The 15,209-nt window shown below is 46.6% G+C and overlaps 3 protein-coding genes across 3 annotated transcripts in view; all 3 read right to left on the reverse strand.

Moving 5' to 3' along the window:
- Positions 1–13,252, reverse strand: part of LOC123762690 (coiled-coil domain-containing protein 18) — a 52,163-nt gene extending 38,911 nt beyond the window's left edge. Inside the window, exon 1 of the mRNA XM_069332377.1 lies at positions 13,209–13,252. The gene's annotated coding sequence lies outside the window, so the exon portion shown is untranslated. The remainder of the gene's footprint in view (positions 1–13,208) is intronic.
- Positions 6,755–7,669, reverse strand: LOC123762784 (basic salivary proline-rich protein 1-like). The gene has a single exon (XM_045749543.1). The coding sequence runs from the start codon at positions 7,667–7,669 to the stop codon at positions 6,755–6,757; it is 915 nt and encodes a 304-aa protein (XP_045605499.1).
- Positions 13,253–13,302: 50 nt separating the features above from the next.
- Positions 13,303–14,307, reverse strand: LOC123762786 (uncharacterized). The gene is made up of 2 exons (XM_045749544.1): positions 14,217–14,307; positions 13,303–13,982 (listed from the first exon to the last, which is right to left on the reverse strand). Exons 1-2 carry the CDS (start codon positions 14,305–14,307, stop codon positions 13,303–13,305), a joined length of 771 nt encoding a protein of 256 aa, XP_045605500.1.
- Positions 14,308–15,209: the final 902 nt, after the last annotated feature.

Here is a 15,209-nt window from a genome sequence, read left to right on the forward strand (position 1 = left end):
GTCTGTAGTCTGGGTGTAGAGTGTCACGGTTACCTTCATCTCTCCCGCCTCACTAGTGCCATCATACATGGGGGGGGGGGGGGTAGTCATTTAACTTCTCGTATGGCTGCTTTGTGTAAACAAACAATTCAATAAACACTTTGGTTTACAATAATGTAAACCAAATTATGTTTATTTCGTCAAAGGACGACCAACAGTTAGGTTGATGCTGGGCTTAAGGCCTATTAACCTGTGTTGGGTTGTTAAGGCCAACACAATTATTTACTTACTAACCAGCAAGTATTCTTTAGCATATAGTCATATGTCCTACATATAGTCCTACATATAGTCCAGGACCAATGTAAACTTGACATTGTAACTATAAGGTGTGAAGGATAGATGAAATTGTTTATGTAATAATCTAAGATGAGGTCTGATAATGACCTTTTGTGCCCTCTGTAATACTTTTTTTGCGCTACCGCTCACAGGATGAGTATGGGGTGCACAACAAACTAGCCGCCTCCGGCGGCAACAATCAAATCTCAGCGTTTGTGCACCGAGAAGATGGGTGCCTCTCTGTATATATTAGTGTATGCTACACTCTTGGTCTTTATAAATACGTTCACTCATACTGAGGTCTTCATGTTTTGTCTTTATTGACTTCACGAGTCACTTTGTCTTGTTATCTACCGAGCCACAAGAGACACGACTCAACATTACTAACGAGTAAGGGAGCCGGTCGGCCGAGCGGACAGCACACTGGACTTGTGATCCTGTGGTCCCGGGTTCGATCCCGGGCGCCGGCGAGAAACAATGGACAGAGTTTCTTTCATCCTGATGCCCCTGTTACCTAGCAGTAAAATAGGTACCTGGGTGCTAGTCAGCTATCACGGGCTGCTTCCTGGGGGTGGAGGCCTGGTCTAGGACCGGGCCGCGGGGACACTAAAGCCCCGAAATCATCTCAAGATAACCTCAAGAAGGGATATATAAACAACGGACAAACAAGATGTCGAAAACAATTTCGACATCATAAAGTTTCGTTCGGGCCAGTAGGCTTACTGCAACAACGTTGAGTCTCAAACAAGTTACTATTTTTTTTTTAGTAAACTGTGCTCGAATATATAATTATTCATTATATTAACGTTGGGAGTATATGAGTGTATCCGCTCTATGCGCGGATGCCCAAAAATACCAAGATTTCAAGAGTGGAAGAAGCGAGTCGCGAGAGGAAGTGTTCGTCCGCGACTCCTTGATCCCCCCCCCCCCTACTTGTGGAGGGAGCCGTGAGAGGCCACTTAAGGGCGCGGCACCTCTGAGGCTCACCGCCCCTGTGAGCCCTCAAGTGCCGCTGCCTCCACAGCCTAAACAACATGCACCAAATTTAGAAAACGAGAAGCTACTGACGCCATCGTCTTATATTGGGGGACTCACTGCGTTTTCGGAGCATCTAAATGGTAGACTTGCCTACAGTAAGAGGCACGAAATGTTATGCCCGAAACGCTTTGCGTAATAGTGGCTTTAGGCATTGTATGTACTAGCTCTATCTATAAAGCCAACAAACTTTGTAAAATCTCTTTATGTATGTACCTTACCTAAATAAAATTATTATTATTATTATTATTATTATTATTATTGTGATAATAATATTAACGACGACAATATATTATATCCAATTATGCGTGCTAAAGTAATATAATTAAAGCACATATGAGCATTTCAAGGGTCCAGGTAGTACGTTCTCGACGCACAATCGAAAATTCCGGGTTCAAATCCCGGGCGGGACAGGTATTGCTGGGCACATTTCCTTTCACCCAATGCCTCTGTTCACCTAGCAGTGAGTAGGTACCCAAGAGTTAGTCAGCTTGTTATGGGGTTGCATCCTGGGCGGGGTCGGTAATTCGGCCTTGGGGGGAGGAGGGAAGGACCTCGATATAAGCCTAACGAGTATGAATACTCTCTGGCTTCCTGTCCCCCGACACAATGAATTATTATTATAATGGAATAAGTATACGTATAATAGAATACTTTACATTAAAAAGTAGGACAAAAGTGGTAGCTGGAAACGGGTGGATATATATTCTGAGAAGTGTACCTTGCTTCTTGGTGTATAAACTCATGGATTTGATTTTGTCGCCGGAGGCAGCTAGTTTATTGTGCTTCCAATACCCATCCCGTGAGCGTTAGCGGACACCATACCCATCCTGTGAGCGTTAGCGGACACCATACCCATCCTGTGAGCGTTAGCGGACGCCATACCCATCTTGTTAGCGTCAACGGACGCCATACCCATCCTGTGAGCGTTAGCGGACACCATACCCATCTTGTTAGCGTCAACGGACACCATACTCATCTTATTAGCGTCAACGGACGCCATACCCATCATGTTAGCGTCAACGGACACCATACCCATCTTATTAGCGTCAACGGACGCCATACCCATCATGTTAGCGTCAACGGACGCCATACCCATCTTGTTAGGGTCAACGGACGCCATACCCATCTTGTTAGGGTCAACGGACGCCATACCCATCATGTTAGCGTCAACGGACGCCATACCCATCTTGTTAGGGTCAACGGACGCCATACCCATCATGTTAGCGTCAACGGACGCCATACCCATCCTGTGAGCGTTAGCGGACGCCATTCCCATCCTGTTAAACATATTTTTTAACAGATCCCTAAGCCTGTCCATGGAAGACAGAAGAAAGTGTATATATGCTGGTTAGGATTGTAAATGTATGGCCACGTCTGTGGTAAAAATTAAATGCTTATTTTGATTGATTGATTTATACAAGAGTTCTTACATTCTTGTACAGCCACTAGCACGCATAGCATTTCGGGAAAGTCCTTAATCCCAATTTTCCCCGGAATTCGACTTGCCAAATCGTTTAATAACCAGTAGTACCCATTTTACTGTTGGGTGAACAGAGGCTACAGTTATGGATTCGTGCCCAGTAAATCCTCCTCGGCCAAGATACGAACCAAGGCCAAAGCGTTCCCGAAACGCCAGGCGAGTGTGTTTCCACTTCGCCACGGAGTCCGCTCTGGAAAGGATGTATTTGGTAACGAGCCGTCAACAACGTTACGACTATTTCATCCATGTTTTACGTTCACCAATGGTCTGAAAATGGATAGGTTATATAATAATATAAATAATAATTCGTTGTCGGGACAGGAAGCCAGGTTATACATTTCTTGATAGCTTCAAACCTTGATAAAACACTCACGAGATTGCGAAAGATTTTGTGTAATTTACATATAAACCCAAGTGTCTTTTGACCATGTCGTAGCTCAGTCGATTAAGGCAGCGTCTGGGATCCTCTCGGACGTAGGTTCGAACCCTCGTCACGGCCCTTGTGGCTTTGTTCCCAAGTGTGGGTTTTTATCTTATGTTATTATGTCTGCAAGAAAAGATTACCATTACTAATACAGTACATGTATTATGTACTGACCCCGCCATATAGGATGGAATAAAACATTAACAAACCCCACAACAAGCTGACTAACTCCTGTGTACCTATTTACGCCCAGATGGACAGGGGCGTGAGGTGAAAGGAAACGCGCCCAACCATTTCTGTGCCGTCCGGGATTCAAACCCGGAATTCTCGATTGAGTCGAGGACGAACCCGACTATACTACCGGGACCCTCAAATATACGACATAATACAGGCATACGATATACGAACTAACATTATGCCTAAAGAACATAGCATCATAAGCTACAAGCGTTTCTTTGTTAGATTTATTTAGGTAGATTAAGGGCCTGCAAAATTAGGTTTTACTGTATACCAAGAAAACGTTTATTTTGGTTTACCCTACAGAAACAGCATATGAGAAACGTTTTCTTTAAAGTATCTAACACTCAAAAATTATTAAGTGGGTAACTACGTGATGTGAGTATTTTCCGTAAAATGCTGACTTGTTTTATAGAAATGCTTTAAGAAATATTGGTATTTATAGAGACTTCCCATGCGCTTGTCCCTCCCATGTTTCCCATAGTGTTGTTTAGCAGTTACAGTATTTCGTAATAAATTTTACGAGTTGGAGATAAGGGGAGAGGGAGGGAAGAGAACTGGACAACTCCAACTCCAATTATCTGGGTGATATAATATATATCCTCTCATATATCTCCTATCTCTCTCTCTCTCTCTCCAATCTATCTCTCCCTCTACTATCTTTCTCTCCAATCTATCTCTCTTCTATCTATCGCTCTCTCCTATGTATATCTCTCCTATCTATCTCTCTCCAATATCTGTCTCCTATCTCTCTCCTATATCTGTCTCCTATCTCTCTTTCTCCTATCTCTCTCTCTCCTATCTATCTTTTTCCTATCTCTCTCTCTCTCATATCTCGTTCTCTCCTATCTCTCTCCCTCCTATCTCTCCTATCTTTGTCTCTCATATAGATCACCCAGCAAAATCTGCTATCAGAATAATAACAAACTCTGCTTTCAGACAACACTCAGCCCCCTTGTTTAAATCCCTAAACATATTAAACATAACCTCACTCCGCACATTCTCTTATGTCAATTACATTTACAAAATCCTGTTTTAAATGCCAACCCTGCTCTGAAACTCTCCCTGGACAGATGTAATAGGACCCATAATCATCACACCAGAAATAAATATATCTTTGATATCCCCAGAGTCAAACTTAATCTGTGTAAACATTCTATGCAAATAAAGGGACCTAGTCTATGGAACTCACTCCCTTGTGAATTGAAAAGCTGTCCAACTTTTGCTTCATTCAAAAACAAAAACAAAATGTAGCTAATTTCATTTTCATAGTTTCATATCTTGTGCTTTAAACTTGCACTGTATCTAGTGCTACCCAATCTCCCAATACTTATGTACCTAAGCCAAACAACTTTACCATTGTGATCATTGCTGCCGTCTTATGTGTGCTATCAATATGTTGTATTGTGCCTATTAATCTTTGTTAAATTATCAATCAAGCTGTCAATGCTATCAATCAGAGCTATCGATGTGCTTTAATATACCTACTAATCTCTCATTTTTTTCTTACCATGTACCTGTTAACATTTTATAAATTTTGCTAGAATTTACCTACTTAAAATTATCTGTTAGATTAAGGACCTGCCCGAAACGCTGCGGGTACTAGTGGCTTTACAAAAATGTAAAAAACCATGCTATGTATCCTCACAAACCCAATGTACCTTCTTGTATATAAATAAATAAATAAATAAATAAATAAATAAATAAATAAACTTTAACAGAAATATAAACTTAACTGGCAGGACATACAATTAAAGAATGATTAATATACATAATGGTGAAACAGGTATACAGGATGGAATAAAATAATCAGTGAAGTAAGGAGACCTCAACTGGATAATTGGAATTTTGAAGGAACTGTCACAAACGGATGTCTTACTGATTGGCATTCTGAGTGTTTTTGAAGTCAGATTTATGTTACATGAACGGTGTTGAGGGGGGAGGGGGTAGTTTTGATCCGGGACAGTCCTAGAAGCTGTTGATGGAGAGTGTTGTTTAAGTTATGTATAAATTCATTGAATAATTAGTTTATTTTAGTTATTTAAACTGTATTCACATTGTCAGATGTTCATGTTATGTCATTGTGACTCTTAAGTAAATAAAATCACTGTAAAATCATGTAACCTATCCCAACTATACAGGTACTAAACCCCAATATGAATATTTGTTGAATTTGATGTTTATGATGACGGAATGATGGGTGGTGATTGTGGTGATAATGATGGAAGGGTTGATGTTTGTTTTAGAGAGTGGTTGCGATAAATGTTAGTTCGCATTTAAAGAAGCATTCTTAATTGGCTTACACCCTACTTGAATGTTCCTTAGTTCGAATTGACTTTCCACCTTGGCTACAAAGCTGGGAGAAGCCTCCCCATACAAGGACTCCCACTATACCCTCTCACCTCAGTAGTTGTCACTCGAGGCTAACACTTGACGGCAACATACGAGGCTAACACTTGACGGCAACAAAATCCAGACAATTTTAACGTGTAAACTTTAGAGTACCTTGACAGCAAGGGAGTAGCTTGCATTCGTTACCGAGATAATTAAAACAGCGTTGTGTAGTTGAATGAACTTTGTCTCTGGCGACTTGCATGTTTTTACAAGTAAAAATCATGTGTGTAAGGGATGCTTCTAGTATGTAAATGAATTAAGCCTGTTGGTGTGTTCTCAGTGTGCTGATAAGAGTTTACGTCTATAGAGAGTACACGAGACGGGTCGTATATACTCTTCCTGACACTGAATGAGTTACGGTACTTGTGTCTCAATTAACATGACTCGTATCGACCCTGACGCTCTGTTGACATTAATGGCGTCCATAAGATTGCTAGAATACCAGGGCATAAATGAACCTTCCCCATTAGTGCTATGTTTGGCTGCTTTAAAAATGGGGAGGGGGGTACGAACCAGCGAATGACCTGTACTACAGATTCTCCAGGGCGCCAGTCATCTGATACACCAGCCGCATAGAGCGTGGTTTAAATGTTAACGTTAATTGCTACGTCAGTATTTCTCGTTGCCACGTTGACTGCTTGACCGTAATGTTATATTATACTACAGCATCAGTTAAGGCGGCTCCTCCAAGTGAGCATAAGGTGTACAGAATTAACGGAGGCTTACTTTGAGTCTGCAGTCTTCAGATGAAGAGGTTAAAGGTATCCTAAGTCTTCGGCGGTAGATGAGGGATGGAACTGAAGACTGGTGGGGTCCCAATGTATGGCCAAGTGGTAGATAGTAGCCCAAAGTCAAGAGGGTGAGGGTCACAGGTGCCTGCGCAGCGAGGCGCCGTTGTCTTGTATGGCGTCGTCCCCCGGGCGGCGCAGTGCTCCTGGGTCGTCCCCCGGGCAGCGCGGTGCTCCTGGGTCGTCCCCCGGGCGGCGCAGTGCTCCTGGGTCGTCCCCCGGGCGGCGCGGTGCTCCTGGGTCGTCCCCCGGGCGGCGCAGTGCTCCTGGGTCGTCCCCCGGGCGGCGCGGTGCTCCTGGGTCGTCCCCCGGGCGGCGCAGTGCTCCTGGGTCGTCCCCCGGGCGGCGCGGTGCTCCTGGGTCGTCCCCGGGCGGCGCAGTGCTCCTGGGTCGTCCCCCGGGCGGCGCAGTGCTCCTGGGTCGTCCCCCGGGCGGCGCGGTGCTCCTGGGTCGTCCCCCGGGCGGCGCAGTGCTCCTGGGTCGTCCCCCGGGCGGCGCAGTGCTCCTGGGTCGTCCCCCGGGCGGCGCAGTGCTCCTGGGTCGTCCCCCGGGCGGCGCGGTGCTCCTGGGTCGTCCCCCGGGCGGCGCAGTGCTCCTGGGTCGTCCCCCGGGCGGCGCGGTGCTCCTGGGTCGTCCCCCGGGCGGCGCAGTGCTCCTGGGTCGTCCCCCGGGCGGCGCAGTGCTCCTGGGTCGTCCCCCGGGCGGCGCAGTGCTCCTGGGTCGTCCCCCGGGCGGCGCGGTGCTCCTGGGTCGTCCCCCGGGCGGCGCGGTGCTCCTGGGTCGTCCCCCGGGCGGCGCAGTGCTCCTGGGTCGTCCCCCGGGCGGCGCGGTGCTCCTGGGTCGTCCCCCGGGCGGCGCAGTGCTCCTGGGTCGTCCCCCGGGCGGCGCGGTGCTCCTGGGTCGGCCTCCACCAATCACTGCCCAGCACGAAAAGAACCCAGTACCCGCCGGCGGGTATTTTGAATGTGGCTCCCGCCATATTATTATTATCATGGTACTAGCTCCTACAGTAGCCTTTGATATTAGTGGATATTGACGATAAATAATATTAAATTGAACTGAAAATAATAATGACCAGGTTTCATGTTTAAATTACTGGAAATATTATTATCAGTTCAGGACTTTCTTTGTCGTCACCTCCAATAAGGGGGGTAGAATGGCCCAAGCTACTTTATCCCTTTGAGATGTATTTCTTTCTTATCTCAATAAACATACTTGAACTTGAACTTGAACCTCCAATAGACCTGCCTCGCTTCGACGCTTAGGTCACAAAACCGCATTAAAGTAGACTGTTAAATTCACCATCATAGACAAATTTTGCGCGGAAGCTTGTAAAGCCTAGTATGATCAATTAGCGACGATCAACTGTTTGGCAGTCTTACATCTTGCAAACTTTTCACTCTGACGGCTTAAGAGTTTCCATAATGTAAATAACGCCATAATCAGGTGTTGGGGAATTATAACATGTTACAGAGTTCCTGTTTCTACCCGCTACTTTTGCAACTACTGCTACAACCCATACTTATACTGCGAGAAAAAATATGATAGCCCTCAATAAAGTTATAATAATTATATAAATTCATGAGCAGACGAGACCTCTTAACTCCTCCCCCCCCCCTCACATTATTATATGATCAATTTCACTACTTCTTCTTCTTTACTAGTCTCTTAATCTAATATATATATTCAAATACTCATCACTACTTAAGGTTTAAAACCTGATGCTCCCACTCTTCATTTGCAAACAGTTTTAATTGTTAAGTCCACCACTGAGTGACCCCTGGAAACACAAACCGAAACTGTCTCTATTTTCCGCTTGTTACAACTTGTAATAAAGTTGTTACATCTTGGCTTAAGGTGTTTATGACGTATTAGAACGTTGTTACAACTTGCTATATTGGTTGTTATAACTGGTTAGAAGGTGTTAAAACTTGTTCGAACGTTGTACCAACGTCGTAGTTTCGGTGTGTGTTTGGCGGGACGTCATATTGGGAACTAACTGCCTCTTTACCTTCGAATACATTTGCACTTTGGCTGCTGAAACTGACTTAAATGGCACTTTATGTCACTGTAAACAGAATGTCTAAATGCAACAAATTTCCATATATCTATTTACATATGGAGATTATGCAAATCTTAGCACTATAATCTTGTAACATTATAACGTTGTTAAGTGCCATTATAAACTTGGAATGTCAATATTGTGTTAGGTTAACATATTATTGAAGCCTATTATTATAATTTGAGATTAATGTATCTATTTAGAATATCAAGATATTCCTAACTCTTGGTAAATATATACAGTATTAATCTGTTCTATTATTCTAGCCAAAGATCTCATACCAATCACTTTCCATTTATCTCTTATGTTGTCAATATATGTATATATAAAGCAGGATGGACTGATATAACTACAAATCTGTCTATCTACATTGTAAGGGTATTAATCTGTCTATATATCTAACTTTATGTTTATCTGAATATTTAGCTTTCTATCAACCTTCCGTATATCATCTGTGTGGCTTATGTGAGGCAGTTACAGGTAAGGTTTCCATGCTGTGGGCTCTCAAGAGAGCGTAAGTGCATTCCTATGAATGTTACATCAGTGTGAGCGGTGTTCAGGTGCATGTGTGCTCACCTTGATGGTCTGGCTGTGCTTTCACGGTCGAGTTTCAACTCTTGGGTCATGGCATTTTAGTTTTCAGTTATCTTATGCAGTGACTTCCTCGCACCCCCCCCCCCCTCGACCATCTTCTTTATTATAGTGTATATACTTTTGAAAGCATGTTTCAGTATGATACTGAGGGGAATAGACAAGGTGGACAAAGACAGTCTCACTAAGTTGAGAGAAAGTAGGACAAGAGGACACAAGTGGAAGCTGAAAACGCAAACGAGTCAAAGAAATGTAAGGAAATACTCGTACCCTGTACGGGAGGCCAACACGTGGAATACACTAAGAGAAGAAGCTGTGGAAGCCACCTCCATCCACAACTTTAAGAACAGGTTCGACTAAGATTTTGGACGTTAGAATAGTGACGTTTTAACGCAGGAGTTACAAAGAGGTCATAAAGAGCTAGACTTCACTTCCCAGTAGTCACTGATAGATAAGTACTGATTGGTAAGTACCATTAATACTCTCACCGTAACTGGTACCACCGCCGCCCCCCCCCCCCCACTTCCGCAACCACATTCGGCTGGAACACCCCCTACTCCCACCCCTCCCCTTTCCTAGTCACCACCCCTCCCCTTTCCTAGTCACCACCCCTCCCCTTTCCTAGTCACCACCCCTCCCCCTTTCCTAGTCACCACCCCTCCCCTTTCCTAGTCACTACCCCTCCCCTTTCCTAGTCACCACCCCTCCCCTTTCCTAGTCACCACCCCTCCCCTTTCCTAGTCACCACCCCTCCCCTTTCCTAGTCACCACCCCTCCCCTTCCCTAGTCACCACCCCTCCCCCTTCCCTAGTCACCACCCCCTCCCCCCAACCCAAGAATGGCCCCCAGCAGTCCAAGGTGCGGAATGTGCTTCTTCTTGCCTCCTCCTGGCCGGAAGACTGACCGCTTTTTTTATATATATAATTTCATTCTCCTTATTGACGGCCAAATATACGAGTGTGGAAGCTGGCGTAGTGGTGCAGGTGACAGGAGATGGTCAGGCTGCAGGAGTCCTCCAGCCTCCACAAGTTACGACCGCGTCTTCGTCAAGATAGTTGGATATATAAAACACTAGATAACGCGGGGGGCAGTTTAGGAGACGGTGCGGGATCGTTATCGGGTCGCGGGCCTGGGCTACATTCCTTCCCTCTGATCGCCCTGATTAAATTTATTGCATTGAAGTGAGGTTCACTCCGGGTTGACAAGCACCAGATGGAGTCCCTCGGGGGGGGTGTAGGGTTGTCTCTCTCTGGGGTATTTAAGTTGCTATTATCGCGCAACTCCGTAGTCTCCCAAGATTGCAACATGTCTACTACTGTTGCTCCTCCGTTCACTGCACGACATTCCGAGCGTTGCAATTGCACGCTTCTCTAAGTCTCCCTTCATCGTCCCCTTTGTGTGCCAAGTCAAACAGTATTCGACATGCATAGGAAATGTAACATGGTAGAGATAGAACTTCAGTGAAGCAAATTACTTGATAAACTCCCCCATGAAGGTCGACTCCGAGTTAGCTTAAACGCAGTCATCGCGGTGATGTGTACTGGCAGTCACTCTAGGAACGCCTTGAGGGTGTGTTGTTCTTCTTGCGGACACCTCAGATACACACCCACACGCACACCAACACGCACACTCGCACACCCACACGCACACTCTCACACCCACACGCACACTCGCACATCCACACGTGTGCCGGAGTGTCAGAGTGGTTGACAAATGGAATGCATTAAGCATTGATGTGGTGGAGGCTGACTCCATACACAGTTTCAAATGTAGATATGATAGAGCCCAGTAGGCTCAGGAATCTGTACATCAGTTGATTGACAGTTGAGAGGAAGGACCAAAGAGCCAGAGCTCAACCCCCAAAAGCACAATTAGGTGAGTACAATTAGGTGAGTACACGCACACTCCCAGACCCACACACACCCACGCACCCCCACACGCACATCCACACGCACGCACCCCACAGGCTCTCACCTGATGTGTATACGTGCATGATCGGGTAGGGGGTCTCGGGTGACAATCTCCCCCAACCTGATCTCGCGGGGAGCCACAGACGCGAGTGTGTCCTGTACTCAGGACACACACACACCCGGGGGCAAGGGGAGGGTGGGACAGGTGGGTACAACTCATTGTTCTTGGTCCAGGGTGTAATTAATGCTATCACGAAGGCTATAAGATAAACTTGAGTGGAGACCAGACATCTCCATGAACCAGTGTGAGCACTGTTACCCCTCGGAGTAGCACAGTAGTCTACGTCCTCGGGTCACTCCACTCCCGAGTCCGGGGGTGGGGGGGCGTAATACCCGGGCGGAAGATATCTGGTTGATGGGGTTCTGGGAGTTGTTCTACTCCCCAAGCCCGGCCCGAGGCCAGGCTTGACTTGTGAGAGTTTGGTCCACTAGGGTGTTGCTTGGAGCGGCCCGCAGGCCCACATACCCACCACAGCCCGGTTGGTCCGGCACTCCTTGGAGGAAACAATCTAGTTTCCTCTTGAAGATGTCTACGGTTGTTCCTGCAATATTTCTTATAGTCGCTGGGAGGACGTTGAACAACCGTGGACCTCTGATGTTTATACAGTGTTCTCTGATTGTGCCTATGGCACCCTGCTCTTCACTGGTTCTATTCTGCATTTTCTTCCATATCGTTCACTCCAGTATGTTGTTATTTTACTGTGTAGATTTGGGACCTGGCCCTCCAGTATCTTCCAGGTGTATATTATTTGATATCTCTCTCGTCTTCTTTCTAGTGAGTACATTTGGAGGGCTTTGAGACAATCCCAATAATTTAGGTGCTTTATCGCGCCTATGCGTGCCGTATATGTTCTCTGTATTCCCTCAGAGATTGTGCTCAAGAGAAACGGTTGAGTACATTTCTTTTCACCTGATGTCTCTGTTCACCTAACATTAATAATACAGGTACTAGGGAGTTCAGCCAGTGTTGTGGTTTGCATTCCGGAGATGTACAGACTTCGTGCCTCTGACATGAACCTACAGGTATAATCTAGGTATTCAGAGTAACCAGCGACAAAATGGTGTGGGTTGACCCCGCTGTAACACATCAGGAGTCCCTTATCACTGAGTGCGCAGGTCACTCAGTACGGCGGGCAGTGTCGTAATACTTGTCACTCGCGGTTCGGGTCACTCAGTACGGCGGGCAGTGTCGTAATACTTGTCACTCACGGCTCAGGTCACTCAGTACGGCGGGCAGTGTCGTAATACTTGTCACTCACGGTTCAGGTCACTCAGTACGGCGGGCAGTGTCGTAATACTTGTCACTCACGGTTCAGGTCACTCAGTACGGCGGGCAGTGTCGTAATACTTGTCACTCACGGTTCAGGTCACTCAGTACGGCGGGCAGTGTCGTAATACTTGTCACTCACGGCGCAGGTCACTCAGTACGGCGGGCAGTGTCGTAATACTTGTCCCTCACGGCTCAGGTCACTCAGTACGGCGGGCAGTGTCGAAATACTTGTCACTCACGGCTCAGGTCACTCAGTACGGCAGGCAGTGTCGTAATACTTGTCACTCACGGCTCAGGTCACTCAGTACGGCGGGCAGTGTCGTAATACTTGTCACTCACGGCTCAGGTCACTCAGTACGGCAGGCAGTGTCGTAATACTTGTCACTCACGGCTCAGGTCACTCAGTACGGCGGGCAGTGTCGTAATACTTGTCACTCACGGCTCAGGTCACTCAGTACGGCAGGCAGTGTCGTAATACTTGTCACTCACGGCTCAGGTCACTCAGTACGGCGGGCAGTGTCGTAATACTTGTCACTCACGGCTCAGGTCACTCAGTACGGCGGGCAGTGTCGTAATACTTGTCACTCACGGCTCAGGTCACTCAGTACGGCGGGCAGTGTCGTAATACTTGTCACTCACGGCTCAGGTCACTCAGTACGGCGGGCAGTGTCGTAATACGAACTAGCCGTCACGTGCCTGTAATATCCCGGGGAGGATACACACACTCGCCTCATTACCCACCTCCTCCCTCCCTCCCTCCCTCCCTCCCTCCCTCCCCGGATGCTTCACTCTTCCTGTTGGCTTGACCTTTGCTTTCATCACTGGGGCCTCCACCACTGGGGCCTCCACCACTGGCGCCTCCACCACTGGGGCCTCCATCAGTGGGGCCTCCATCACTGGGGCCTCCACCACTGTGGCCTCCACCACTGGGGCCTCCACCACTGGGGCCTCCATCACTGGGGCCTCCACCACTGTGGCCTCCACCACTGGGGCCTCCACCACTGGGGCCTCCACCACTGTGGCCTCCACCACTGGGGCCTCCATCACTGGGGCCTCCACCACTGTGGCCTCCACCACTGGGGCCTCCACCACTGTGGCCTCCACCACTGGGGCCTCCATCACTGGGGCCTCCACCACTGTGGCCTCCACCACTGGGGCCTCCACCACTGGGGCCTCCACCACTGGGGCCTCCACCACTGGGGCCTCCACCACTGGGGCCTCCACCACTGGGGCCTCCACCACTGGGGCCTCCATCACTGAGGCCTCCACCACTGGGGCCTCCACCACTGGGGCCTCCACCACTGGGGCCTCCACCACTGGGGCCTCCACCACTGGGGCCTCCATCACTGGGGCCTCCACCACTGGGGCCTCCACCACTGGGGCCTCCACCACTGGGGCCTCCACCACTGGGGCCTCAGTGAGTCACCAAAGTGTTTACATGCACAATTCAATTTCTTTCTTTATTATGCACCCCATACGCATCCCGTGAGCGGTGGTGGAAAGGGTTACAGAGGCACATAATGGGTTCAGGATCTGAACCCCTTAGTTCATTTATCTCAGCAAGTGACAATCTTTTGAAGCTCGTTACACAATAGCTAATGTTATATATACATGGACAATATATATACGTGTTCAGTGCTAACATACCAAGCGTGTTGGCGTTTGCTTTTCCTTTGGGCAATGTCAGCATCGTGGAGAGGTGGGGACCTGCTGCATGAGTAACAGCTTTTCCTTCCATATTGACGTACCCTGGTTTTGCGCCCTGGAAAGGACACTTTAGCCTCGACAACCCGAGTGCAACTCCATAGTGTCCCGTGACTGCAGAATGCCTACTATATGTATGTATGTATATATATATATATATATATATATATATATATATATATATATATATATATATATTATATATATATATATATATATATATATATATATATATATATATATATATATATATATATATATATATATATATATATATATCACTATACAAGGCACTTTACATCTATGGTGAGTCACACAGTTACTAGTCTTGCTGCACACCCACCCAACAGGGCGGCAGCTTTACAGTCATGTGCTCCACACCCACCCAACTGGGCGGCAGCTTTACAGTCATGTGCTCCACACCCACCCAACTGGGCGGCAGCTTTACAGTCATGTGCATGCATTACCTACAGTGAGCAAATTTCGGATACTTCGCTAAGATTCCTGGCAGTACATCATTATGAATGAAGCACTTACACATTTCTTGAACTCCATTGATGGAGTTATTTTTTTAATTCCGTTATATTTTCACATTCCATTATAAAATGACGCAAAGTATGCGAATAGTTACATGCACAATGAAATATAAAAAGATTGTAAATATGTCTTTAACACTAGAACTCTAAATATCCAAAAATGAAATGTACAATGCATACAAATTTATTTGTAATAAATGATCTACTGCTTTGTAACACAAACACTAAGGTAATACTAGGAATGTATTACTCGCAACGCTTACAATGTCCAAGTCTATTATTTTGTAATTCCCATTAGATATGCACAATAATTCCTCCTTCTCAGGTAATGATCAGCCGGTGCAACTGGTGGAACACAACAGCCTACAGCCTCACATAGAAACATAAGACAAGCGTACAC

This window comes from Procambarus clarkii, chromosome 27, assembly GCF_040958095.1.
Source record: "Procambarus clarkii isolate CNS0578487 chromosome 27, FALCON_Pclarkii_2.0, whole genome shotgun sequence".
Taxonomy (NCBI): domain Eukaryota; kingdom Metazoa; phylum Arthropoda; class Malacostraca; order Decapoda; family Cambaridae; genus Procambarus; species Procambarus clarkii.